This window comes from Pleurodeles waltl, chromosome 3_1 (genome assembly GCF_031143425.1).
Source record: "Pleurodeles waltl isolate 20211129_DDA chromosome 3_1, aPleWal1.hap1.20221129, whole genome shotgun sequence".
In the NCBI taxonomy this organism is placed as follows: domain Eukaryota; kingdom Metazoa; phylum Chordata; class Amphibia; order Caudata; family Salamandridae; genus Pleurodeles; species Pleurodeles waltl.
Window position 1 is genome coordinate 1371006787 of NC_090440.1, and position 26591 is coordinate 1371033377.

Consider the following 26591-nt stretch of genomic DNA (forward strand, 5'->3'; position numbering starts at 1 on the left):
TGCTCACTTATGATGATCTGCTTCCCACTCAGTAACACCCAAATGCTTGGCTTCTCCCAATCCCATGGTACTGGCTTCTTTGCTGGAGCATAGAGAACCAATCCAATAGGTCTGTCCTTCTGACTGAAGTTACAGGCCTCCCATGTCATCCTCCAAGCTTCACACATTGGAACCAAGATGGAACAGAAATACTGGTCTTGATTTGCAATATTGAAATATAGAAATGCAAAGACTTTATGTGCAAAAAGTTATGTAAATATAAATATACATATAATCATTTGATAAATTAAGAAAAAAGGTGTATTTTTGCTTGCACATTTCTGATTACTTTTGCTTTTTGCATTAAAATGTGTGGTTTACATATAAATATATAAATGTATGGTATATTTCATACATTAAAGAAGTTTTTTTTTGACCTGAACAATGCCTGTGAGGAATGGATGGGATATGCAAATAAAATACACCTAATAAGGGGATGATAAATTATGTTGAAGTGTGCATTAGTAATTGATTTTCAAAGCCCTCCAGTTTCCTCTTAGGATACTTATGATCTAAACATATTTTGGATTTATCGCCAAGAGAGTACTTGTTGCTTGATGTTGTATACAGCTTCCATACTCTCAGGGGGGTTATCGGGGTTTGTTTGTCCCGATCTTACTTGGAGTGCAATTTTTGTTTTAAATGTGCCTATAATGTGTCAAAAAAGAATCATTTTCAGTAAAAATTGTTATTCATTCCAAGACTACCCCCAATTTTACTCTGCCTGTATGGAATGTCAATGTTAGAATCTGCAGGTCATCACTTTGAAGACTCTTTCAGTCTTATCGGTGACTTCTAACACTTCAGTCTACTCCAATTTAGCAACAAATGTAATACACATTCATCAGGACACTATGATTAATTAGACATGTGGAAAATTCTTGAAAATGGCCTCAAAAAAGAATATTCCATAAGAGTGTCTCTAAATGTATCTTTAAAATGCTTGCTACTTCTTGTGACACTTGGGGCCTAGAGTAGCTAACTCCCTACTCTGCTTCGAGAGTAACAGGGACCCTGACACTTGTTCTTGAAATGTCTTTTGGATAGTTTTATGGCTCATGTATTTCCTTGGTGAATTGTGGTACTTGTCGCCCTGCTATTGGGCTGCAAAGTATTCATGTCAAATGCTGATTAGAAGTATGCTTGTATTTGCGGATTTGGTTTATGTGTTCAGAGTACCCACTTATCTGGGGTCATAGGTAAGATGCTGAGCAAGTCCATGACTTTAACACAACACTTCTAATTCTGGTTCTCTCAATTTTACTTTCCCAGGATGAACGTTAAAAATGTTATAGGAACTCTGTCTTATGTGTGTGGTCACTCTGTAATGTTTACCTTTGCTAGACCTTATGATGTTGCTGGCTGTAGAACTCTGTGCACTTTAACCTTGCTAAACAGTAATAAAGTGTCTGTGCTCCCCCTTAAGCAATGTTGAATTGGCATATTCCTAATTGGTATATTTAACTTACATATGCGTCCCTAGTACATGGTTCATAATATATTCAGGGCCTATAAATTAAATGTCATTACTGCCATCCAGTACAGTATCAGTGTAAAACATGGCTGTAGGCCTTCAGTTGTAGCTTGACTGTGGCAGTTTAAAGACTGCAATTTGGTCTGTCAAAGTAAACCCATTTGACAGGTCAAAACCTCCTTTTTAATTTAAATAAGTCACCTCTAATTATGCTTTGTCACCCACAAGGTAAGGTGCATAGTATTTAAAAGTACAACATGTATAAATTTAATGTTAACACCCAAAAGCTACTTTTCAGTGTTGCAGGGCTACCTGTCCTTTGTTGAAAACCAGAGTCCAGATTGAAAATCCTAATAGTGTATCTCGGGAATGGGACTAGGTAGAAAATAGTTAAAGAGCTATTTTTAATAGCTATTAAAATCCAATTCAATGGTAAAATCAGATTTGTAACATATATTAAGGAAAAGCGTCTGTTAGAAAGTTACTTTTTCCATGCCTGATGATCCTTGAAAGAGGTCTGTAAAAGGTGTGAAATGTCTCCTACAAGCAAATAATAATAGGGTGACCAGAATGGGCAAAGATGACTCCTCTGAACCTTCCAGAATATCCTTGGTGGGGTCTGTGAGCATGCTTTTCACATCACAGTGTCAAATCCCCCTTGAACATCAAAGCCTGCTTAATGAGGTCTGTAAGGTATACATATGTAACTCCGGGGCACACTTGAAGTGCAGAGAACAGGATGCCAAGATAATTTTTGTATATCCACTGTCTGGTTGTCGAAGGATCTGCTTTGTCCCACCAGAACTCTGTCTCTGGGTTTTACAAATAAAACTGGGGGCACACTTGAAAGGAATGGAAACCAGATACCAAAACTATTCTTTCGTATACACTGCCAGGTTGATGAGAAACTCTACTTTTGTTCTACCAGACTTCTGTCTTTGGGTTTATTGGAGGTACAATGGGTTCCTCAAACTGGATTTTAGTGTTAGATGGGGGCACTGGGATTACTATAGAACACCACCACCCCTACACACACCCAGCCCTTGGAGCCCAGATTCCCACATTTAGTTCCCAAGACTTTTTACATCTTGAAAACACCTAATATGGACAGGGTTGGCCCAGGAACTTTTATCCAGTTGATTATGGCATTTGCTGGAGTCATTCCCACACGCTATCTTGTGCCAGATATTAATGTGGAATGTCCTGGTACCCACTTCAGAACACTCCTTGAACTGAGGAAGGACAGAGAAAGACTAGGCCTGCTGCCTGTGACCTGAGAGGAGTCTGAAAAGACTAGATCTGTGACCTCTTGCACACAGAACAAAGTAGTTGTCTCCAAGGGTCATAAGGCTGACCTCCTGTTCAAGCTACAGGGATACAACAGGATACAAGAGTCCTTTCCTGCAACTACCCAGCTGACCAGTAGTAACTTGAACTGCACTGGACCTTGGTGTTCACCTCATTCTTCCTGATACTCTTTGAGTCTCTAAGTGCTTCCCCTGAGTTCCAGGGGACTTTTAGAAGTGTACTGCTCTAGTGGATTGGGACTTAAAGGACTAAATCCGAGGGTAAAATATTTGTCCAGGACAAACCTGATTTGAGTATCCATACTGCTCTCCATCGCAGTCAGCCGCAAATTGCACTTAGATCAAGGTCTACTGCTACTATTCACTATTGTTGGCGTGTTGTGAATTTTTCGTGCTATTTCTATTTAACCTTTAAAAATGTATATCTCTGGCTCCCCTTATGAGATGGTTGTCGTTTCTGTGGTATTTTGTTTATTACAATTCATTATATTTTTCTAATCCAAGTTTGACTTTTTACTGTTTTGCATTTCAACATGATTACTGTTTTGGTACTGCATAAACAGTTTCTATGTTTCCTTAAGTTAAGCCTGTCTGCTCTGTGCCTTAGCTACTAGGATGTTGAGCTCAGTTTAATTTAGTGACTTTGATGGTTCAACTTGATAAGGGTTATGAGTATTCCTTAAGGTGGGTAGTCACCCCCTAAATAATAATAAAATAGCTACAGATTCCAAAATGCAAAGGGACGTGACCTAAACTGTATTGCCTGGTTGGCCACCTCACACCTGATATGTTACATTTTGAGATCTTGTCTACAATAGAGGTATGCAATGTTGCAAATATGCACATCTCACTACTTTGCATACTTTAAAAAAAAAAATCTTTACTACCTGTGATTCTTTTGGTGAAGGCTAAGAAAACAAACATTGGCAAGGACTAAACATTTGGGCTTGGCTAACTGGTGAGAGTTTCTTTTTTATTTCTAATTATAAGCATATTCTACAGATACAATGGGGAAAAAGAAAACATATCACCACTTAAATGTGCTGGCCATAGGCCTTATATATACTTTTAATTAAAAAAAAGTAACCACTGCATACAATTTTAATCGAACTGTCCACCTGGTTCTTAGCAGGCAGGTGTACTTGGAATGGGTAGAGAAACCCTTAATGGTTTTAGTGCACATCATTGGAAAATATGATTGTTCCTTGTGCAGAAAAAGGCACGATTCACTTTAAATTCTTGTAACCAGAAGACATTGATTAAACGCTCAAAGATGGCTAAAACGAAATAAAAAAGAATAAAGAATGGAAATTTAAAAAGTATAGGCCCACTAGCTTGCCACTAAGGTTCACTTTCTATTAGGTGGATGTGCACATCTGATCAGAAAAATGCTAGCACTGACCGTGCAACAGAATCAGTGGCTTATGTGAGACAATCCATTGTCCCATCAGGTAGTCTATGAAGGGCGAAAGTAATGGGTGAGTTGCTTCACCAATTGGAGTCAAGTAGTGACGACCTATGATGTTCCAACTGACTTTTCAGGATATAAACATGGGATAAATGTACACACAATGTATTTAATTGAACTACCTACACATCTGATGTTATATGGAAAATGTTGCATGGATCATGCCTTGTGGACCTTCACTGGATGGTCCTGGAAAATATTAAAGTGGCTTGGTGCCTAGGCTTGGACAACACTGCAGCTAGTGACATGTAGTTAAACTCTTCATATACATGTAGATATTTAAATGCACAGTTACTGTATGCACCCGGTTACCTCTTCCCCAATCTCATAAGTTTGCATTGTATTCAGGTAGGGTGATTAGATAGTTTCATGTCACTGTGACACAGTTTTTCCGTTCCTGGACTTTGTTTTTATGTGCCAGAGCATTCTGGGGGTTGTAGTCTCGGTTCATTGTATTTGGGCCAACACACCTGATAACAATAATAAGTAAAAGCAAAGTCCGAGAAAGATGAAGTGGTGTCCCAGTGACATGGAGCCTTCTGGTCATCCTGTATTCAAGGCTGTCACTGGTGCCCAGTGGTCCATGCTGCCAGATGATCCATATAACACCAGGACTCAACTGCTCAAGCCCGATTCCTCTATTTTCTACATATCTGTCACCTGGCATAGCTGTCAAGCTTCCCATGTCCATGCGTGAAGCGCTGCTCCAGACCAGATTTATTTCTTTGAACTCTGGGATGTGTAATCCTGTTTTATAATGGAATAAACAGGACTATAAATCCCAGAATTCAAAGGAAAAAACCTGGACTGTTGCAGCACATCACACAAGGACCTGGGAAACTTGGCAGGGCTGCTGCTGTCTTCAAGTGTATTAGTTCAGTTCAAATTAACCATGAACACAAGTCCCAGAATGCATTTAGTATTAGAAGAAAGCATAAACCTGGAAACAAGGAGTCCGGGAAAGTGATTTGGAGTTATTTAGTAACTTCCAAGGGGGAGGCAGATTTGGAGTCGGTTGGGAAACTAGGAAAGGTCTGGCAGGTGTGGCAGTCTCCTCTTTCCTCGCCCCCCCGGCCCCGGCTTGTGTACCTGTAGCCTCCCCGCCCCTTCAGTTTAGCTCGCAGCCCATCTCCGGCGGCAGCATTACTTGATGCAAAGCAGGTGCCGAGGCGAGCTCGGATTGGTTGCCTGAGACGTATGCAAAGCAGCTCCGTGCGTGTTTGTTTTACCTGTCTGGGAACTGGGAAGAGTTAAAATAAATGCTGCTTGTGGCCTGGACAGGGGGCGAGATTATTTGAATAGAAATATGACTGCTCTGTTTGCAAACAAGGGGTCGTCGGAAGGAGCGACCAACCCCTGTCGGAATATTGATGCTTGAGGCTTCAAGTGACTGGGAGGTGTGTGGAGTGATGCAGAGGGGCAACAGTGTGTACGTGCGTACCCAGGAGCACCAGAGTGTGTGCGTGGCCCTGGGCAAACAGGAGTTCTAAATATGTGTGCGTGTGCTTGCACACAAACGAGCCCACTTGTGTGGTGCGTCTAAGGAGGTACGCGTGGTGTGTGCACGAGAAAGCTCAGGACGTGCCACTTAGGGTGTGCACAAATGAGCACTAACAGTGTAAGAAAGACAGGTGGTGCGTGTTTGCGCGTGCCCACAAACCACTGCTAAATATGTTTCTATATGAATAAAAAGCCCCATGTGTGTACGTCTGTTTTTACACTAAAACATAGCGTGCAAAGTAATGGAGATATATCTTTGTGTGTGTAACATAGAAAGGGACATGAGATGTCTATGAATGCTTGCTAAATGAATTCTAATTCTGTGTGCACAAAGGAAGCAGAATTGTGAAGTGGTGTGTATGTACAAGCGATGCGCGTTGTTCTTGTATCAAAACAACTGAGGTGAGCGGGAGTGAATAAGAGAGTGGGGGAAAAGAGGTTCTGCATGCACAGTGAGTACACGGGCGTGTGAGTGTGTGAATACATGAGGAGAGACCGGTGCAGCTCAACGTTTTGCGCTATCTTGAAGGCGGGTGGGCGATCTTTGACGACCCCACACTGACGGGAAGTGTCAGGATCTGGTACTGGTGCGCAGAGCGATGGTGCTGGCACTGGGAGGTGCGAGGGTAAGCGCCTGTTGAAGTTGTGATGGGGCTTCAGTGGTGGGGAGTGTGCCAGGTTGGCAGTGTATAGTGGTGAAACTGGGAGCAACATTGGACGGTAATCCATAGGCAGGGCCCAATTATGTGGTAAGGTTGAGTAAATTATGCGTCAGGGAAAAGGCACATTCATTATTTTGTCATTTGTAAACCTGTTAACACTCTCCGGGCATTAGTTAGAACTCATTCGTTCTAGTTTAACACCCACACACAGCAATAAGTTACAGAAAGGTGACCAGTCACTCTTTGTAACGAGCGCACCACTGTGCAGCAACACGTGTTGCTGCGTTTTTAGTAACTTTTAAACCGTTTGAGCTAGAAACAGTTTTTTGTTAAAATCTGCAGATTATGCTGCAGAAGATGGAATATGTGGCAAATGTGACAAAACGATATTTATGCGAAAATTGCAGTGACCTCGTAATCACCTAATTCCAGTGGCCCTGTCCATAAATTATATACGTGTGTTAAATAGCAACCGCATGGATATGTGGACCAGCCATAGTTTCATAATTTGAAATTCAGAGGCCCCTTGGCAGAATGGGGTGAGGGATCCCTTTGTCTTATCACAAACAAAAGGAGGCGGTCACTGCTAAAGTGGGTACGTAAACCTTTCTCTATGTCCCCAAATAGTTTATATATTTGTCTACCTATACTTATTCAACTACATCCACTCCAGGCAATTCCAAGAATTGGATGAGGTAGTCTCACTCACGTTATGTGACATGCTTCATCATTTCCCACCTAACCCCACCCTGGTCTGTTAGTACTACCAGGGCAGACTAGACCACAAGGGGGAAATTTGCTTGAGGAGTTCTGAGAAATAATCTAATCTGGATCAATTTCCAGGCTCCAGGTATACCTATTAAAAATACCTGAGGGCAAACCGCAAGGTTTCTCTTTATTTGGTGGCACCTTCGGTATTAAGGTATTAATGGGAGGACAATGCTTGTGTACCTCTCTTACGCCTACATGTTTCTGCCCTTTTTAAAGCCTAATCTGCTCTCAGGCATTCATCAGGGCTGCTAGGGATCCGTTTGTCATCTTAGAATTTTATGCTAATAAAGGAAAGGACCTACTTTTCCTAAATTCATAACAGTTAATTAACCTAGCAAGAGGTAGAACATATGAAAATAGAACTTAGAGAAATTTTAGACCATCAGTAATCCTATAGTTTTGCACAACCACATAATGCTATAAACATATTGTAAGTGAGAATAAAACATGTGGCACACTTGGTTCTACAACACTACCACACACCATGCTGTAAAAATGTTAACCACAGCACACATGAGAGTAAACACAGGCTTCATAGTTTCTGTGGCTAAGACTACATTACCCAAGTTTTTTTAGGCAACGTGCCTCATGGTCTGTAGGGGATGTGTGCCTCTTGTAGTCACACACCAAAGAAGAAGCTTTTTGTCAAAGAACATATCTTCACACCTGAAAGGGAATATCGCATTTACCCCAGTTCACTGCTCATGTACTACATAGCCCATATGGTATGTAAGGGAAAAGACAACCAGAAACCAGAGTATCCTTTTGTAACAAGAGCTCGCCTCTGCCAGTCTCAAAAAGCATATTTATTTGCGCACAGAAAAGATCTGCCACATACTCGCTCTGTTGATTCCTACCCTGACCCCGTACAGCCGTCTCGCACTGAGAGCAACTCTGAGAGTGTCAGGCTTTTATGGTACAAGGTGTAGTCTTTTCATCACAGCTTAATGCAAGGCGTCTGTATGGCCTGTAGCACGAACATTTGAGGGGGGCATCGACTTTGTGTCCGCGTCACTGCATCATTTGTCGCGAGGTGCGCGGTTTTGTTCAAAGAACACTGGGTTCGCAATTTACTTTAAGAAAGTGAGTCGCTGCTCCGAGGGACCCGTTATCCCCGTGGGTGTGACCCAACATGCCCAGGTCTGTGCTTCAAGGTGTACGGAAGACGGAGCGTCAGCCCACTGTGACTGAACTCCCTTCCCGAAGGCCCTACCAGGCGTCCTACGAACCACACAGATGATGTCAAATGTTTATAGAGTTATTTATGCACCCCTGTGTCAGTGGGTTCCCCAGCACTACATGTATCCTTTTAAAATCCTAAGAATCTGCAAAATAAATGAGGCCTAGGCACGTGTGATTGATGTGTAGGTTGCCATTAAATCTGTTGATTCATTCTTTCCCTGCAGAGAATTTCCTTTCTGTTCATGGCTTGGGCCCATCTCTCAGGGCTATAGGGGGGTCACTATGCTGCTTGACTGAATATCTGTATGAGGCATTAAAAAAAAAGATTGCACACCATGGGCAGATGTCCCACAAATCTTTGGCTCCGGGAATGTGTGGAGGCAGGTACATTCCTTCATACACTCTCGTCCTGTCCAGATATACGATCCTACTGGTCAATTAGTAGGGAGGGCCTGGGCACGGGGGTCCCTGACATGGCCAAATGCTGTATCCTGCATATTTGGGGGGTGATCCCCTGCCCAGATATAGTAAACTCTGGTTGTCCCTGGGACTGGGTGTGGCCATTGCTCAAATGTGCTGAGCGATGAGCGCACCGGAGGTCAAACACTGGGAGAAAGATACGGATTGCTGCATGTTGGTGGGAAAACACGATACACCCTGGCAGAGGATGCCCTCGCAGATGGGAACAAATCTGGTCCCCATGGTGGCAATTTTCGAGGGATTGCTGAATAACCATTGGTGGAAATTGTACACTGCTTTTCGGCCTGGCGGGCTTGTATGTGATTTGTTCCCAATTATTAGTTGTCTCTGATGATTTGCTTTGCTAATGCCTCATTGACCAGTCTGGTTGTGCGCTGCCCTAAACCTGCTGTTGTCTTCGTACTGTACTGCATTTTTATGTTTTGAAAATTCAATAAAAAGATTTATTAAACATAAATTAATAAACAGTAAAAAAAGACTATTACATAATAAAATGGCCATTTGTGTAGGGGATCGTTGATTTGTCGTAAGGGGTGAATCGCCTTCCCAAAAGAGAGTGCGATTGGGGGGGAGGGCATTTGCTTGGCACGAGGCTCTCCTACGTATGCATATGGTAATATTTGTGTGCTCTGAAATTTGAATGCCTGATGGATAGACTAATGCAAACGTCATTTACCGGCCTCGTGGAGCTTGCCCTGCGCTTCCTCCTCTTCCCTGAAGCTGCAAACGGGTATTAAAATCCCTTTTTTGTTTTTCAGATATTAAGATGAGTCGAGAGGCCGACTCCACAGAGCCGGGACACAGAACCGAGCATGCAGAGCTAGGTAAGAAAGCTCCCGCACTCGTAGCCCTGAATTAGTAGGGTCCGTGATAAATCGACCCTCTCCCCTGTCTCTCATTCTCTCTTTTCAACATCTCGCTCTCTCTTTTTGTCAATCAAGTTATCTCCCCCGCGCTCCTAATAACTATTTTATCAGTCTTCCTGTCTCTTGATTTCTATTCTTTCTGTAAATCACTTTAATTCGTTTACCTTTCTGATCTCCCTCGTTCTTTTACAAATGTCTAATTCTCTAAATCTTTTATCTTAGTCTATTTTTATCACTCTCCTTGACTCCCCTTTTCACCATCTCTCTCCTTTACTCTTGCTGTTGGTATCCCTCTTTATTGGCTTTTCTCAGATCTGTTTCTTTCTTTATGCTTCTCTTTTTATTTCTCTCTCGCCAGTCATCTCTCTTTTTCACCCGTTGTATCTTCTTCTTGCTGCCTCCCAATGTGGCATCTAATCACCTCTTTTTATCAACTTCCCTTTTCCTCTCTCTTTATTCTTTATCTCCTAAGTCTCTTTTGTATCCCCCTTTCTTATCACTCTGTTTCTTTATCTCTTTTCTAGCACCACTCCCTTCCTTTTATCCTTGTCTCAGTTATTTTCCACGTTTGCTCTCTTGGAATTCAGGGAGTGATGCTGTTTATCCAGTCTGGTGCTTGTAATCCTAGATTTATAATGAGGTAAACTACAAGTACCAAGATGCAGTACAAACTTGATTGTACAACTTTAACATCTGCTGTAGAAAAATGTCTGTAATAAAAGTGACATTTTTTTCTTCTTGAACTTTTGTTAGTCTTGTTTCCTCACCCTTTTAGCTGTTCGTCCACTCTCTCCTGCTGTCCCACTTTTTGTCTTTACCGCTTCTGTCTATTTTCCTTTTGGGATTTTTTGCACTCTTTTTTTAAAACTTTATGCATGATTAAGTAGCAATAAAACTGAAGCTTATGTTACTGTTCTGTAAGGGGTGGCGTGTACTGGGCAGTATCAATGTTTGGTATTGACGTTTCCCTAGGCCTGGGCGAAATGTAAATGATGCCAGCATAATTTAGTGAATTTTGCATTACACTTTCCCAAATTAAAATATTACACCAGTTTGCATAATTACAAGCCATTTGCTGTAAAACTCACACACAAAATTATTGCAAACGGACAGAAACAACAGAACACGATTTGTTGTTATTCATGGTGTTTTTGCTTAAATGTATCCCTGTGGCAAAAACTGATGCAAGGACACATTTTGCACAAAAAATGTAGCATGAAATAGTGGTTAAAGACCCCATGTTTTCCGCACACTTTGTAATCATGGGCGTGGTGTTTGTGACTCTCTGGCAGTAGCTGTGGTCCAGCAGTCAAGGCTGCTTTTGGCTCAGATAATGTAGGCGTCGCACTCAATAAAGTTCAATGTCGAGCCCTAGGTATTGCTTTGAGAAGGAACACGTTTTATGTTAGTACACCATCGGGATGTAAAAGTGAAAGAAAAAACAAACAGTAATAGCCCCAAAGCATTGTTAATTGATGAGGCTCGGCACTACCCACTGTAAGTTTACGAGGCACATTTGCTTTCAGACGGGATCAGGTCCTCTGCTGGTGAGCAATTACACTTGCGGTGTACAAATCCATCAGAACATCTGCTAATTACGGACAAGACTAGCAATATGGTCTCATTGTGTTCAGTATAGCCCGGTGTGTTTGTTCCTCCTGGTGGGTGGTTGTCAGAATTCATATAGCATTCTTCAACTGCAAGAAGGAAGGTCGTGAGTGCAGAAGAGTTTGAGGGAAGTTGTTGATTCTGCATTGTGAGACTCTCCACGGTCTTTGGTTTCCAACTGACATCACTTGAAAGAGAAAAGAACTGCTAGGGTGCTAATCGGAGTTTTTGGAATGCCCTCTCCAAAGTGACACTGGGACACCACCTGCCTATATCATGATAACAGCCTATTAGGATCACAAGTTTTAGGTGCCTAGGCAGCTTGGATGCCTAAGGAACAGGGACATTGCTACCAGAGACATTTAAAGGGCATATATATTAGAGCTGGGCACACTTCAATGGAAGGTCGAGAGCACAAGGGTCCAAGGATCATGGAGATGTCAAGCGGGCCAGGGTAGACTTTACTACCAACCTTGGTGTACTCTTGCCATCCTCCTAATAATCCCCAGGACAGATGCCCACTGTTGAGGGCTGTCATATCAGCCCTTGATGGATGTGAGTTTGCAAGCTGGTTTGGGTGATGAATCTTGCTGGGCTTAATATGGTCAACACCTGCACCCCCAATATATGTTCTCAAAAGTCTCAGTTGCAGAATTAAAGAGTTTTGATCTGAAGATTTGAATGCATGGGGTCCTAACAGCAAGTATCAGAGTACAAAGGCAACTGGGACGGAGGAGTGTGGGACACACGTCTGGTTAGGGAATACCAAAAGGTCCACACAAATAGTAAAAACAGTCCACTTTACTTGATGTACTTAAATTTATCATGTGACCAGGGAACTGGCTCATCACAGGGAAATACTCCAGGACTTTGTCAAAGTTAAAGTATTGCATCTCCTCTGGTCCCATCAAGGCAAAAGCCTAGTCCTGCAATGGGCCATGGGCTGGTACCAGGACTTTATGGTTTTTGAAGAACAATATTGAGTTCAGCAATAAGGTATCAACTTTGTTGTTCAGAACCTGAGCATGTGACTTAGGCAGCTCTTGGCAAATGCCCTGTCCCTCTCTAGCTTCTAAGTCTATCTAAAAACATGGCATTCTTTCATTAATTTGTGTATCTATACAGTGGTATCTGTATTGTATGAATCTAGCAAAAGAGCAAGGAGTGCTGAGCAAGGTGTCTGAGCACTGAGGTACTAATCTGCACCAGGAGGCATTCTGTTCTAATAAGGTAGAGTTTCTGCATCTAGCAGTGCTTCATTTGTGTCGTGCTTGGAGGTGGTGGCCACCAGCACTCATTTTTGGGGACCAGGACTTCTATTTTCATCAAACATTAGCACAGAGAGAAAGGCAGAAAATGGAGAAAAAAGTGACAAACGGAGAAAGCAAGGATGAACAAGCATTAGCAAAGCCAAGAAGTCTGGCGTTGGCTGTCAGACCTTTGTCTTTGTCAATGCTTGTTTTGTCATGGTTTTTGCTTTATAGCTGGAAGCTGCCAGGCCCTTACTGATCTAATCATGTCTAAAAGAAAAGATGATTTTGGTCACAAAAGCACGCATTGTCATATTAGTCACTGGCACTAAAGGGAACATCTTGTGTTCAGAGGAGCTCCTTGTGAAAGAACAGAATGCTGTCACTCACAATAAAGTTAGCCAATGGCTGAAGTGGGCTGTCTCATTGCCCCATATTGTATAATGTAATGGGTGGAAGACAAATGTCAATGACTGAACAACAGACCAATGAATGATGAGGGCTGGCTGAAAACCACTCTAATTACGTATATGCATAACTTAAGTAAAATCAAAAAGTCTTGGCTAACAGAGTTAAAAAGAACTTGTAAAAATGAGACCGAGATAGGAAGCGGAAGGTGGTGCAAGAAAGACACTGGGGGAAATCAAAATCTGGCAACCTCTCTTTAGCAAGCCATGCATATACGAAAACCTTGAGCCCCTGAAAGAATTAAGCAATGGGGTTTTGTGAACTTACACTTCAGTTCACTTAGATGTATAGATAGAGACTCGGTCCTAAGGCGTTCTTTCTTTAAAAAACATTGAGCAAATACCGCCTGCTCATCACGTTGTAACCAGTCACCGGATGACTACTGTTTGCAGGCGCTGGGGGATGGGGACTGCTCTGCATTTCACATTAGCAATGTGTTTTTAAGTGAATAACTCTTCATGTCTTAAGTTTTGTGGATTCGTAGTACCGTAAATAGTCACTGGAGCGCAGGCAGGGAGACCACGATTTGAAAGTTGCAAAGAGATTCTGCAGCAGCTATGCTGACCATCTGAGCGATCTTACGTGCGTCTCTCTTGTCTGCAACGATGGAAACGTCCTTCTTTTTGTAATTGTTTTCGCAAATGCGGTGATAAATGTAGAGATTGTCAATGTCAAGCCGCCGAGATTGACCGCAGTGCCATAGCTACCAAGTTTTCACGTTCATGCGTGATGGGCTGCTCTAATCCAGTTTTTTTTCATTTGAATTCTGTGACTTGTAGTCGTGTTTTATAATGAAAAAATCAAGACATAGAGGTCCAAGAATTCAAAGGAAAAAAAACCTGGACTGGCACAGTACACCAAACGTGGACCTGGGAAGCTTGGCAGGGCTGCACTACAGTCCTAACAGAATCCTAGTTGAATGGAGGTCACCCCACTACCTTCCCTGCCCTCCTTTTTCATTCATTCCTTTGTCACTCCCTCCAATATTCTGCTCCGCCATGTTTTATTTACCAAGTAGTGTACCAATCCTTAACCCTTTCACCCTTTCACCTATTTGACTTTCATACATTATATAGCTGTCGCATCCAATGTACAGGGAGTGCAGAATTATTAGGCAAATGAGTATTTTGACCACATCATCCTCTTTATGCATGTTGTCTTACTCCAAGCTGTATAGGCTCGAAAGCCTACTACCAATTAAGCATATTAGGTGATGTGCATCTCTGTAATGAGAAGGGGTGTGGTCTAATGACATCAACACCCTATATCAGGTGTGCATAATTATTAGGCAACTTCCTTTCCTTTGGCAAAATGGGTCAAAAGAAGGACTTGACAGGCTCAGAAAAGTCAAAAATAGTGAGATATCTTGCAGAGGGATGCAGCACTCTTAAAATTGCAAAGCTTCTGAAGCGTGATCATCGAACAATCAAGCGTTTCATTCAAAATAGTCAACAGGGTCGCAAGAAGCATGTGGAAAAACCAAGGCACAAAATAACTGCCCTTGAACTGAGAAAAGTCAAGCGTGCAGTTGCCACGATGCCACTTGCCACCAGTTTGGCCATATTTCAGAGCTGCAACATCACTGGAGTGCCCAAAAACACAAGGTGTGCAATACTCAGAGACATGGCCAAGGTAAGAAAGGCTGAAAGACGACCACCACTGAACAAGACACACAAGCTGAAACGTCAAGACTGGGCCAAGAAATATCTCAAGACTGATTTTTCTAAGGTTTTATGGACTGATGAAATGAGAGTGAGTCTTGATGGGCCAGATGGATGGGCCCGTGGCTGGATTGGTAAAGGGCAGAGAGCTCCAGTCCGACTCAGACGCCAGCAAGGTGGAGGTGGAGTACTGGTTTGGGCTGGTATCATCAAAGATGAGCTTGTGGGGCCTTTTCGGGTTGAGGATGGGGTCAAGCTCAACTCCCAGTCCTACTGCCAGTTCCTGGAAGACACCTTCTTCAAGCAGTGGTACAGGAAGAAGTCTGCATCCTTCAAGAAAAACATGATTTTCATGCAGGACAATGCTCCATCACACGCGTCCAAGTACTCCACAGCGTGGCTGGCAAGAAAGGGTATAAAAGAAGGAAATCTAATGACATGGCCTCCTTGTTCACCTGATCTGAACCCCATTGAGAACCTGTGGTCCATCATCAAATGTGAGATTTACAAGGAGGGAAAACAGTACACCTCTCTGAACAGTGTCTGGGAGGCTGTGGTTGCTGCTGCACGCAATGTTGATGGTGAACAGATCAAAACACTGACAGAATCCATGGATGGCAGGCTTTTGAGTGTCCTTGCAAAGAAAGGTGGCTATATTGGTCACTGATTTGTTTTTGTTTTGTTTTTGAATGTCAGAAATGTATATTTGTGAATGTTGAGATGTTATATTGGTTTCACTGGTAATTATAAATAATTGAAATGGGTATATATTTTTTTTTGTTAAGTTGCCTAATAATTATGCACAGTAATAGTCACCTGCACACACAGATATCCCCCTAACATAGCTAAAACTAAAAACAAACTAAAAACTACTTCCAAAAATATTCAGCTTTGATATTAATCAAATCAAATCAAATCATTAACATTTATAAAGCGCGCTACTCACCCGTGCGGGTCTCAAGGCGCTAGGGGGGAAAGGGGGGGTTATCGCTGCTCGAACAGCCAAGTCTTTAGGAGTCTCCGGAAAGCGGAGTGGTCCTGGGTGGTCCTGAGGCTGGTGGGGAGGGAGTTCCAGGTCTTGGCCGCCAGGAAGGAGAAAGATCTCCCACCCGCCGTGGAGCGGCGGGTGCGAGGGACGGCAGCAAGTGCGAGGCCAGCGGAGCGGAGGGGGCGGGTGGGGACGTAGAAGCTGAGGCGTCTGTTGAGGTATTCCGGTCCCTTGTTGTGGAGGGCTTTGTGTGCGTGGGTGAGAAGACGGAAGGTGATCCTTTTGCTGACTGGGAGCCAATGCAGGTGTCTCAGGTGTGCGGAGATGTGGCTGTTGCGGGGTACGTCGAGGATGAGGCGGGCCGAGGCGTTTTGGATGCGTTGCAGGCGGTTTTGGAGTTTGGCTGTGGTCCCGGCGTAGAGGGTGTTGCCGTAGTCCAGGCGGCTCGTGACGAGGGCGTGGGTCACGGTTTTTCTGGTGTCGGCGGGGATCCAGCGGAAGATCTTACGGAGCATGCGGAGAGTGAGGAAGCAGGCGGAGGACACGGCGTTGACTTGCTTGGTCATGGTGAGAAGAGGGTCCAAGATGAAGCCGAGGTTGCGGGCGTGGTCTGCGGGGGTCGGTGCGGTGCCGAGGGCCGTGGGCCACCAGGAGTCGTCCCAGGCGGACGGGGTGTTGCCGAGGATGAGGACTTCCGTTTTTTCAGAGTTCAGCTTTAGGCGGCTGAGCCTCATCCAATCTGCGACGTCCTTCATACCCTCTTGTAGGTTGGTCTTGGCGCTGGCGGGGTCCTTGGTGAGGGAGAGTACAAGTTGGGTGTCGTCGGCGTAGGAGGTGATGATGATGTCGTGCTTGCGTACGATGTCGGCGAGGGGGCTCATGTAGACATTGAAGAGTGTCGGGCTGAGCGATGAGCCTTGAGGTACGCCGCAGATGATCTTGGTGGGTTCTGAGCGAAACGGAGGGAGGTAAACTCTTTGGGAGCGGTTAGCGAGGAAGGAGGCGATCCAGTCCAGGGCCTGGCCTTGGATCCCGGTGGAGCGTAGGCGGGTGATTAGGGTGCGGTGACAGACGGTGTCAAAGGCAGCCGAGAGGTCGAGGAGAATGAGGGCGACTGTTTCACCGTTGTCCATCAGGGTTCTGATGTCGTCTGTGACTGAGATGAGGGCAGTTTCCGTGCTGTGGTTGGTTCGGAATCCGGTTTGTGAAGGGTCGAGCAGGTTGTTGTCTTCCAGGAAGGTGGTCAGCTGTTTGTTGACGGTCTTTTCTATTACCTTGGCTAGGAAAGGTAGAAGAGAGATGGGGCGGAAGTTTTTCAGGTCGCTTGGGTCAGCCGTAGGTTTCTTTAGTAGGGCGTTGACTTCAGCGTGCTTCCAGCATTCGGGGAAGGTAGCAGAAGAAAAAGAAGAGTTGATGACGGTCTGGAGGTGCGGGGCGATGATGTCGTCGGCTTTGTTAAAGATGAAGTGCGGGCAGGGGTCCGAAGGGGCGCCGGAGTGGATAGAGTTCATGATGGATTTGGTTTCTTCCGTGTTGATGTGGGTCCAGTTGTTGAGGGTGATGTCCGGGGAAGCGGGTTCAGTGGTGTATGGTTGGGTCTGGTGTCCGAAGCTGTCGTGGAGGTCGCTGATCTTGCGATGGAAGAAAGTGGCGAGGGATTCGCACAAATCCTGTGAGGGCGTGACGGCGTTGGCGCTGGCGCTGGGGTTGGAGAACTCTTTGACGATGCTGAAGAGTTCTCTGCTGTTGTGGCTGTTTTTGTCTAGTCTGTCGGTGAAAAAGTTCCTTTTGGCAGTGCGGATCAGGTGGTGGTGTTCGCGTGTAGCGTTCTTGAGGGCGGTCATGTTGTCAGCGGTGTGGTCCTTGCGCCAGGCCTTCTCAAGGGCACGACAAGTTTTCTTTGATTCTTTGAGGGTGTCAGAGAACCAGAGAGGTTTTTTGGTGTTGGTCTGTCGATGCGTGCGTTTGAGGGGAGCAAGGTTGTCAGCGCAGTTGGAGATCCAGTTTGTGAGGTTGAGAGCTGCGTCGTTGGGGTCGGTGGTGAGGGTGGGTTGGTTGGCGGCGAGAGCGGAGAAGAGTTGCTCTTCAGGGATCTTGTTCCACTGTCGATGAGGGATGGGTTGAGTGCGGAGGTGGGAGGTCTCGCGTCGGAATGTGAAGTGGACGCAGCTGTGGTCGGTCCAGTGTAGGGCAGAGGTGTGGCTGAAGAAGACGTGTTTGCTGGCGGAGAAGATAGGGTCGAGCGTGTGTCCGGCGATGTGGGTGGCGGTGTTCACCAGTTGTTTGAGGCCGAGGTTGGCGAGGTTGTCGAGCAGGGTGGTGGTGTTGGGGTCGTTGTTTTGTTCCAGATGGAAGTTGAGGTCGCCTAGGAGGATGTAGTCCGGTGAGGCGAGGGCGTGCGGGGAGATGAAGTCGGCGATGGCGTCGCTGAAAGAGGCGCGAGGTCCGGGAGGACGGTAGACGAGGGATCCTCTGAGGGTGGTCCTTGGGTCGGTGCGAATCTGAAAATGCAGGTGTTCAGCGGCGAGGGGGGGGTCTTCGGTGGAGGTGGTGACGCTGATGGAGTCTTTGAAGATGATGGCGACACCTCCTCCTACTTGGTTGGTGCGGTCTTTTCTGGAGATCTTGTAGCCTTCGGGGATGGCGGGTAGCGATGTCTGGAGCAGAGGAGGCGTTCATCCATGTCTCCGTGATGAAGGCGACGTCCGGGGCTGTGGAGTCCAGGAGGTCCCAAAGTTCAACGGCGTGCTTGTGGACGGAACGAGCGTTGATCAGGATGCACTTGAGGTGGTTGATGGCGCGTGGGCTTGTGGTCGTGGTAGTTGCGTGGTGGAAGATGCGTTTGCAGGAGTTGCAGGCGAAGGGTCCATGGGTGCGTTTGGGGTGAGCTAGGAAGCAGGTTTTGGAGCGCCCTGGGTTGAGGGCGTGGAGGGTGGTGGGGTCGTAGCGGATTAGCGGGGCTTGGGGGAGCTGGGGACCAGGGGTCGTGGCGCTGGGCGCGGGCCAGGCGCGGACGGGCGCAGACGGGCTTGCCTCTGGCGCGCCTCCGGCGCGCCCGCTGCGCAGTCGCGCAGCGGCCGCCATAAGAGGTAGGAGGGGGGGGAGGGGTCAGCTGGGGGCGAATGGGAGCTGGGGGGCGGGGGCGTGCAGGAGGTCACGGCGGGAAAGCGCGAGGGAGGGGGGGACAGGTAGAGTGAGAGGAGCTGGGGGAGGGGGTTTAGGGTGGAGGAGGGTGAGTGTTAGGAGGTTTGGAGATTAGGGAGAGAGATAGGAGTAGGGTTGTGAAGATAGGGGAGGGGGGGTTGTAGAGGTGGGTGAGGGAGAGAGGTAGAGTGAGAGGATAGGGAGATAGGTAGTAGAGGGGGTGGCGGGAGGGGGGGAGAGATAGAGAAATAGATAGAGAAAATAGATAGAGAAGTCGATAGATAGGGAAATAGATAGATAGACAGAGAGGTAGGTAGGAGGAGGTGGAGAGTGGGGGAGTTAGATAGTGAGATAGGGAGCTAGAGAGATAGGAAGATAGGAGGAGTGAGGGAGGTAGATAGCGAACGGGTTAGCTAGGGGTGAGAGAGGGGGAGGCGAGTGAGGGAGGGGGATGAGGAAGGAGCAGGAGGGCAGGCTCGGGGGAAGAAGACGGAGGAGGTAGAAGAGCCGAAGACAGAAGAACAGAAGACAGAAGAACAGAAGAACAGAAGACCGGAAGAGCAGAAGACAGAAGAACAGAAGAACAGAAGAGCAGAAGACCGGAAGAGCAGAAGAACAGAAGAACAGAAGAACAGAAGACAGAAGCACAGAAGATCGGAAGAGCAGAAGAACAGAGAAGAACAGAGAAGAACACAGAAGAACCGAGAAGAGGAACACAGAAGCACCGAGAAGAACACAGAAGAAGAACACAGAAGACCGGAAGAACACAGAAGAACAGAAGGGAAGAACAGAAGAACAGAAGAGAAGAACAGAAGAACACAGAAGAAGATTGCAGAGGGGGGGCGAGGAGGAAGAGACAGAGAGGAGGAAAAGAAGCAGGAGCAGGAGAGAAGGTGAGTGGCGCGGGGCAGGGCGAGGGGCTGGGAGGAGGGGGGTACTTACAGTTAGGTGGGTCTCAGGAACACAGGAACTCGGGAACTTGGAGGAGCTGCAGCGGCAGGGGGAGCGACCTACCCTTGGGTCAAGGGTCGCTACCACTGTCGCGCAGCGGCCGCCATAAGAGGTAGGAGGGGGGGGGAGGGGTCAGCTGGGGGCGAATGGGAGCTGGGGGGCGGGGGCGTGCAGGAGGTCGCGGCGGGAAAGCGCGAGGGAGGGGGGGGACAGGTAGAGTGAGAGGAGCTGGGGGAGGGGGTTTAGGGTGGAGGAGGGTGAGTGTTAGGAGGTTTGGAGATTAGGGAGAGAGATAGGAGTAGGGTTGTGAAGATAGGGGAGGGGGGGTTGTAGAGGTGGGTGAGGGAGAGAGGTAGAGTGAGAGGATAGGGAGATAGGTAGTAGAGGGGGTGGCGGGAGGGGGGGAGAGATAGAGAAATAGATAGAGAAAATAGATAGAGAAGTCGATAGATAGGGAAATAGATAGATAGACAGATAGGTAGGTAGGAGGAGGTGGAGAGTGGGGGAGTTAGATAGTGAGATAGGGAGCTAGAGAGATAGGAAGATAGGAGGAGTGAGGGAGGTAGATAGCGAACGGGTTAGCTAGGGGTGAGAGAGGGGGAGGCGAGTGAGGGAGGGGGATGAGGAAGGAGCAGGAGGGCAGGCTCGGGGGAAGAAGACGGAGGAGGTAGAAGAGCCGAAGACAGGAGAGCAGAAGACAGAAGAACAGAAGACAGAAGAACAGAAGACCGGAAGAGCAGAAGACAGAAGAACAGAAGAACAGAAGAACAGAAGAACAGAAGACCGGAAGAGCAGAAGACCGGAAGAGCAGAAGAACAGAAGAACAGAAGAACAGAAGACAGAAGCACAGAAGATCGGAAGAGCAGAAGAACAGAGAAGAACAGAGAAGAACACAGAAGAACCGAGAAGAGGAACACAGAAGCACCGAGAAGAACACAGAAGAAGAACACAGAAGACCGGAAGAACACAGAAGAACAGAAGGGAAGAACAGAAGAACAGAAGAGAAGAACAGAAGAACACAGAAGAAGATTGCAGAGGGGGGGCGAGGAGGAAGAGACAGAGAGGAGGAAAAGAAGCAGGAGCAGGAGAGAAGGTGAGTGGCGCGGGGCAGGGCGAGGGGCTGGGAGGAGGGGGGTACTTACAGTTAGGTGGGTCTCAGGAACACAGGAACTCGGGAACTTGGAGGAGCTGCAGCGGCAGGGGGAGCGACCTACCCTTGGGTCAAGGGTCGCTACCACTGTCGCGCAGCGGCCGCCATAAGAGGTAGGAGGGGGGGGGAGGGGTCAGCTGGGGGCGAATGGGAGCTGGGGGGCGGGGGCGTGCAGGAGGTCGCGGCGGGAAAGCGCGAGGGAGGGGGGGGGACAGGTAGAGTGAGAGGAGCTGGGGGAGGGGGTTTAGGGTGGAGGAGGGTGAGTGTTAGGAGGTTTGGAGATTAGGGAGAGAGATAGGAGTAGGGTTGTGAAGATAGGGGAGGGGGGTTGTAGAGGTGGGTGAGGGAGAGAGGTAGAGTGAGAGGATAGGGAGATAGGTAGTAGAGGGGGTGGCGGGAGGGGGGGAGAGATAGAGAAATAGATAGAGAAAATAGATAGAGAAGTCGATAGATAGGGAAATAGATAGATAGACAGATAGGTAGGTAGGAGGAGGTGGAGAGTGGGGGAGTTAGATAGTGAGATAGGGAGCTAGAGAGATAGGAAGATAGGAGGAGTGAGGGAGGTAGATAGCGAACGGGTTAGCTAGGGGTGAGAGAGGGGGAGGCGAGTGAGGGAGGGGGATGAGGAAGGAGCAGGAGGGCAGGCTCGGGGGAAGAAGACGGAGGAGGTAGAAGAGCCGAAGACAGGAGAGCAGAAGACAGAAGAACAGAAGACAGAAGAACAGAAGACCGGAAGAGCAGAAGACAGAAGAACAGAAGAACAGAAGAACAGAAGACCGGAAGAGCAGAAGACCGGAAGAGCAGAAGACCGGAAGAGCAGAAGAACAGAAGAACTAATGAGTTTTTTGGGTTCATTGAGAACATGGTTGTTGTTCAATAATAAAATTAATCCTCAAAAATACAACTTGCCTAATAATTCTGCACTCCCTGTATGTTCAGGCGATTGGGACTCATTACACCACTGCCTATATAAATTAGTTTTAAGTGGATTCACTTCAGGCACATAATTCTTAAGTGGATACTCTGAAAATCTGACTAAGATGTGATCCTCGCAGGCGTTTTTCTGGGCACGACTGCTAAGGACAGTGGCTTAACTCTCAAGACTAAAAAGGCAGGTATCAGACACCCTTCCCTAGTGCTTTGTTTATTAAAACAGCTTACGTGGGGTGCGGAAGGTGCAATTTCACATTGCAAACTGCACACAGTGAGGGGCTGTGTTAGTGAGAAATCCACCTCAACATCCAAACTGCAATACTTAGCAATATTTGAGACTCTTTTTTGGGGGAAACATGATCTGTTCTGTCTTCCACTTCCTTATGGTGACCAAATCTGTCTAGGTCATCATGAACACTGTCCTTTCCTGGACTTTCTTGCACTAAAATAATGCATTCTGGGTGTTAAAGTATTTGTTGAACCTGCCCCCTCTCCAGGGTCACCCGCCAAATGTTTGCCTTCAACCTCCTATTTTCTCAAATTTCGATTTTGTTGGCTTAAGGACGCTGCACTTTATCACTGCTAGCTAATGCTAAAGTGCTTGTGCTCTCTACTTCAAATATGTAAAATTGTCTTTCAGCCAATTGGCACATGTACTTTACTTATAGTAAATTACCCACTTAAGTGGTATTACATGTGCCAAGGGCCTGCAAATTAAATGCTACTAGTGGGCCTGCAGCACTAATTGTGACACCCAATTAATTCTTGCAGTATTGTTTTATTTCTTATGTCCAACCAAAATCAATGATTTGTGGGTGAAAAGTTCAGTACTGCAGACAGTGCCCATCAGTAGTGCTGGATTAATGTTCAGGCTTGGGGTTCTACCATCAATGTCACATCTCAACTCATAGGGATTCTGAAAAAATCCAGAATCGCACAACAAACAAGTGTCACGAATGAGCCACGCCCATTCAGCAAGAGAATGCTAGCAATGCAGTATGTAGCTTGTGCTGAGTTTATGAACACACTATCAAAAATATATTACTAAATCATGGTGTGGTACCACCCTGTCATTTACAGGCAGCACATTGTCTATTGAAATGACCACAAAATGTGATTGGTCATAACGTTTTACTGATAAACCTATATAGTGCTCAAGCGATAATGTGTGGAATTTGGGTTTCAGTGAATATTTGTCATTTGGGCATCACCAAGTAACGTGTATTGATTTGTTTTGATCCTACTACAATCTGTGTTTTCATCATACTTCAGAATTACACAAAAGCACTTTGTGCTTTCCTATCTTTATTTATTTTGAAATATGCCTATGGTTCATTTATAGGTATTTAAATGTTGTGTTTTAGAAGAAAAAAAACATCTTTGCAGCCTTTCTTTTCACACCGGGACGTTTGTCACATAATTCACTATACTTTTTTTTCTGTTAGTGCAAAGTGAGAGAATTTTGTAAACACCAGTCTGTATGATAAAATAATAAGCTTCATTTTATGAAGAGTCTAGACTGACATTTGAACCTGGTCTTTAAATGTGCAGCAAATGTGAGATAATAAAACCACAATTTAAAGTTATCTTTAATGTTGTTTCATCTTTGGAACTTCACCATGGTTATTTTGGAGGTACTGCTGCACCCCCACACTAATACTTCCAGATCCTTCTCGGCTTGTCCCATCCAGAGCTCCAACTCCCTCTAGAGTTTTGTTTTCTACCTTTGTATTTTCTGTTTCTGGAATGTCAGGTTCACTTTAGTATTCCCGAGCGTCTTACTTCCATATTTTAATGTCTCTCAACTTTTCTAGTTCTCTTCTATCATCTGGCTTTGCCCATGCGGGATCTCTTGGTTGTTTTGCAGTGAAATCCTACTACAGTTTGTTGGTTCTTACCATGGCTTGTTACTCAAATCCATGGCCAATCTACCCTGTAACCTTGCAAACTAAACACTAGCTACGAGAATGAGATCCCAAGCAAACGTTGTCCCTCTTTTATGAAGTATTGTGTTTTGAGCATGAGGGACTCTGTATAAAGTTGCTCACTATTTTGTGGAGAACTCACTGTGGATGGCACAAAGGGTCAAAAATATGAGAGCTGTATATTCTTAATTGGTGCTGTTGTCATACAATGCTGAACGAGAAAAGAATCATGACCTGGGTGAGGCTGTTTCCATGGTTGCAAAGTATTATATTGGGTCTGTTGTCGTCAGTGATGGATCAATTTGGGATGCTTTGTAACATTGTAACATCGGGATGCACTGTAACATTTTTTAGCTTGTTCATGCTATTACAGAGAGAGACCACCAAATGCAAATAAGTCTTAGCCTCACTCCAAAACCATGAGCCAGCTGGAAAAGCCAAGTCAAATCCCGGCTGGATTGGAACACAAGCAAACCTAAACCAGTTCTGTCGTTATGAAGCCAGACCATGACTGTGTGCAGTTCTGTCGTTATGAAGCCAGACCATGACTGTGTGCCTTGTTGCTGCTCTTTTTCTGCAATTGCAAAGAAAAAAACTAAAAAATAGTATGAAATGTGCCCAGAGTAATTACCAGTTATTGAGATTAATTAGAAAATTCCCATCCTTCACCTTTTGGGAGATCTCAAAAAATGAGCAAAAGTGTTTGAATACATTCTGATGACAAAGCTACTTCAAGACCTAAGAGCTTGTGATAGTTGTGGGGAAACTCAGGCAAACAACTCATCACCCTACGCTGAGATGTACGCCACCCTCCCTTGTTCTTTAAAATCAATTCATGGCATTTGAGCTCATCACTAGGACAAGATGCATCAAGTCTGCAGAATTGTACAGGCAGTCTGAGAGCCCATGATGCCTATTACAATTCAAGTCGGACATTAAGCACAAGACACTCACTCGGTTGTTTTACCAAAGACATTTAGCTGGGGACAGGGCTTGTGGCAAGTGCCCGACACTGTGTTCAGTTCATTTTGATTGTTGGTGCAAATAATTTGGTACACTAGCCTATGGTACTGATGCGCTGTAGAAAAGCACTTGTACAGGAGGTCTTTTGGGTCTTTAGTGACTAGTACCAGTCATTGGGTGATACAACTAATTTAAGAGAAGTCCATGAAATGTTGATTAGGAGGGCATATAAGGAATTGCTATGGCACATCATCTCTTTGTAACTTACTCTCACTCTGTGACTCCAAAGCGCATTCTACACCTCACTGAAGAAGCAAAAGAAGCTAGAAATGTTTCGCGGGTTGAATGGGTTGCACTTAGAGAACTAGCTGTTCATGTTCAACTTCTCCTCTTGAAATGGGCCTGGCCAGTTTGCCTATGGCAGTCCACTGTCGTGAGATGGCCACCGATTTGACAAAAGTGACTCGATTGTACCTCCTTGGTGGCGAAAATGACAAAATATGATCTTTCCGTCATGCTTGTTAATATATGTTGAAAGAAGAAAAGCAGGACGCAGCATCAGCACATCGATCTAAGATAAATCGCTTTCTTTGTAGGGCAGGTGACCAATGAGTATGATGGTGTAATGCGAAAAGGTATAATCATAGGTTTCCTTCATCGAAATGTGGTGGGGGTTAACCATATGTTTCCTGATGTTATCATAAAGTAAATCAGTGCCACAGTAGGGTCTCTCCGGTTTGATCTGGGTGGTTTGGTCAGCTGGAACCAGGGACACTGGAGGCGGGAATAACCTTGTAGGAGTTCGGAAGAGAAAGAGCAATAAAGAGGCCTTTACATTTTGTTTTCATCCAGTTGCATTTGCTGTCTCTTCAAAGACCGAGTTCAAATGATATTCAGTGTCTTCTGACAAGTGGCTGCTTAATGTTTAAACATGGAGATTGGTGGCTAGTTTCCCTACCTTTGGCTGCAAAGTGTTTAGCCGAGTGGTAATCTTGCTGGGGTACAGGGAGAAGGAAAGGCTGAGGGAAATGAGCAGCAAAGAAGCTACAAATGATACACTATGTGTTTTTTTCTAATTGTGAAGTGTGATAGAAACAAAGATTCTAATAGTATCAGAACAAACCATGACACTTGTATGAAGCGCAATTCTGAAACACCTGATTTCCACGTGTCACTGTGAACTCTGCGAGGGTTACCAGTAAAACTGCATTTCTGATGCAAAATTAGTGACCATTCCATGAGGCTAGTTACATTTAAAATGTGCTCTCCGTAACCAGCAGTACGCTCTGACGCCACGCTTTCGTCTTAGATATATTTAGTCATATATATGGAAGATTGTGCTAAAAAATGCACATATGGACACCTACTACTACCCTGTCAGTCTCCAGCTGAAAGAACGTGGCTCATTACAATACTTATTTGAGTAGCGCTTGGATTGTTCACAGTCCTCTTGGTTTTCGTGATGTCTCTTCGATGGCAGCAGCCATCAGTGAGAGGACACAACCCTTCCTTCTCATTGAAAATTGGTCCAGCACTATTGGCTGGCAAATATTGCACTTTGCTGCCTCAGGTTTTTGGAGAGGTGAGTAGACGAGGACCTGCATGTAGATTAGAGTAGAGTAGGGTTTCAGTAGTGGGCTGAAGGTAGCTTGTTCTGCTGCGGAAATTAGTACAGACATCATGTCCAGGTAAACTGGAGATGGCAGTTCTGATCCAGGGAATGGAACGGGCTGGCGAATACAGGTACAAGTCACGGGTTGCCATATAGATTTCAATAATTTTTTTCATGTGTTTTTACAAA

General features: G+C 45.5%; 1 protein-coding gene across 1 annotated transcript in view; it reads left to right on the plus strand.

Moving 5' to 3' along the window:
• Window positions 1-26591, plus strand: part of POU2F3 (POU class 2 homeobox 3) — a 113705-nt gene that overhangs the window by 26680 nt on the left and 60434 nt on the right. Inside the window, exon 2 of the mRNA XM_069224870.1 lies at window positions 9642-9707. Within this exon, the coding sequence (XP_069080971.1) occupies window positions 9642-9707 (66 nt within the window). The remainder of the gene's footprint in view (window positions 1-9641; window positions 9708-26591) is intronic.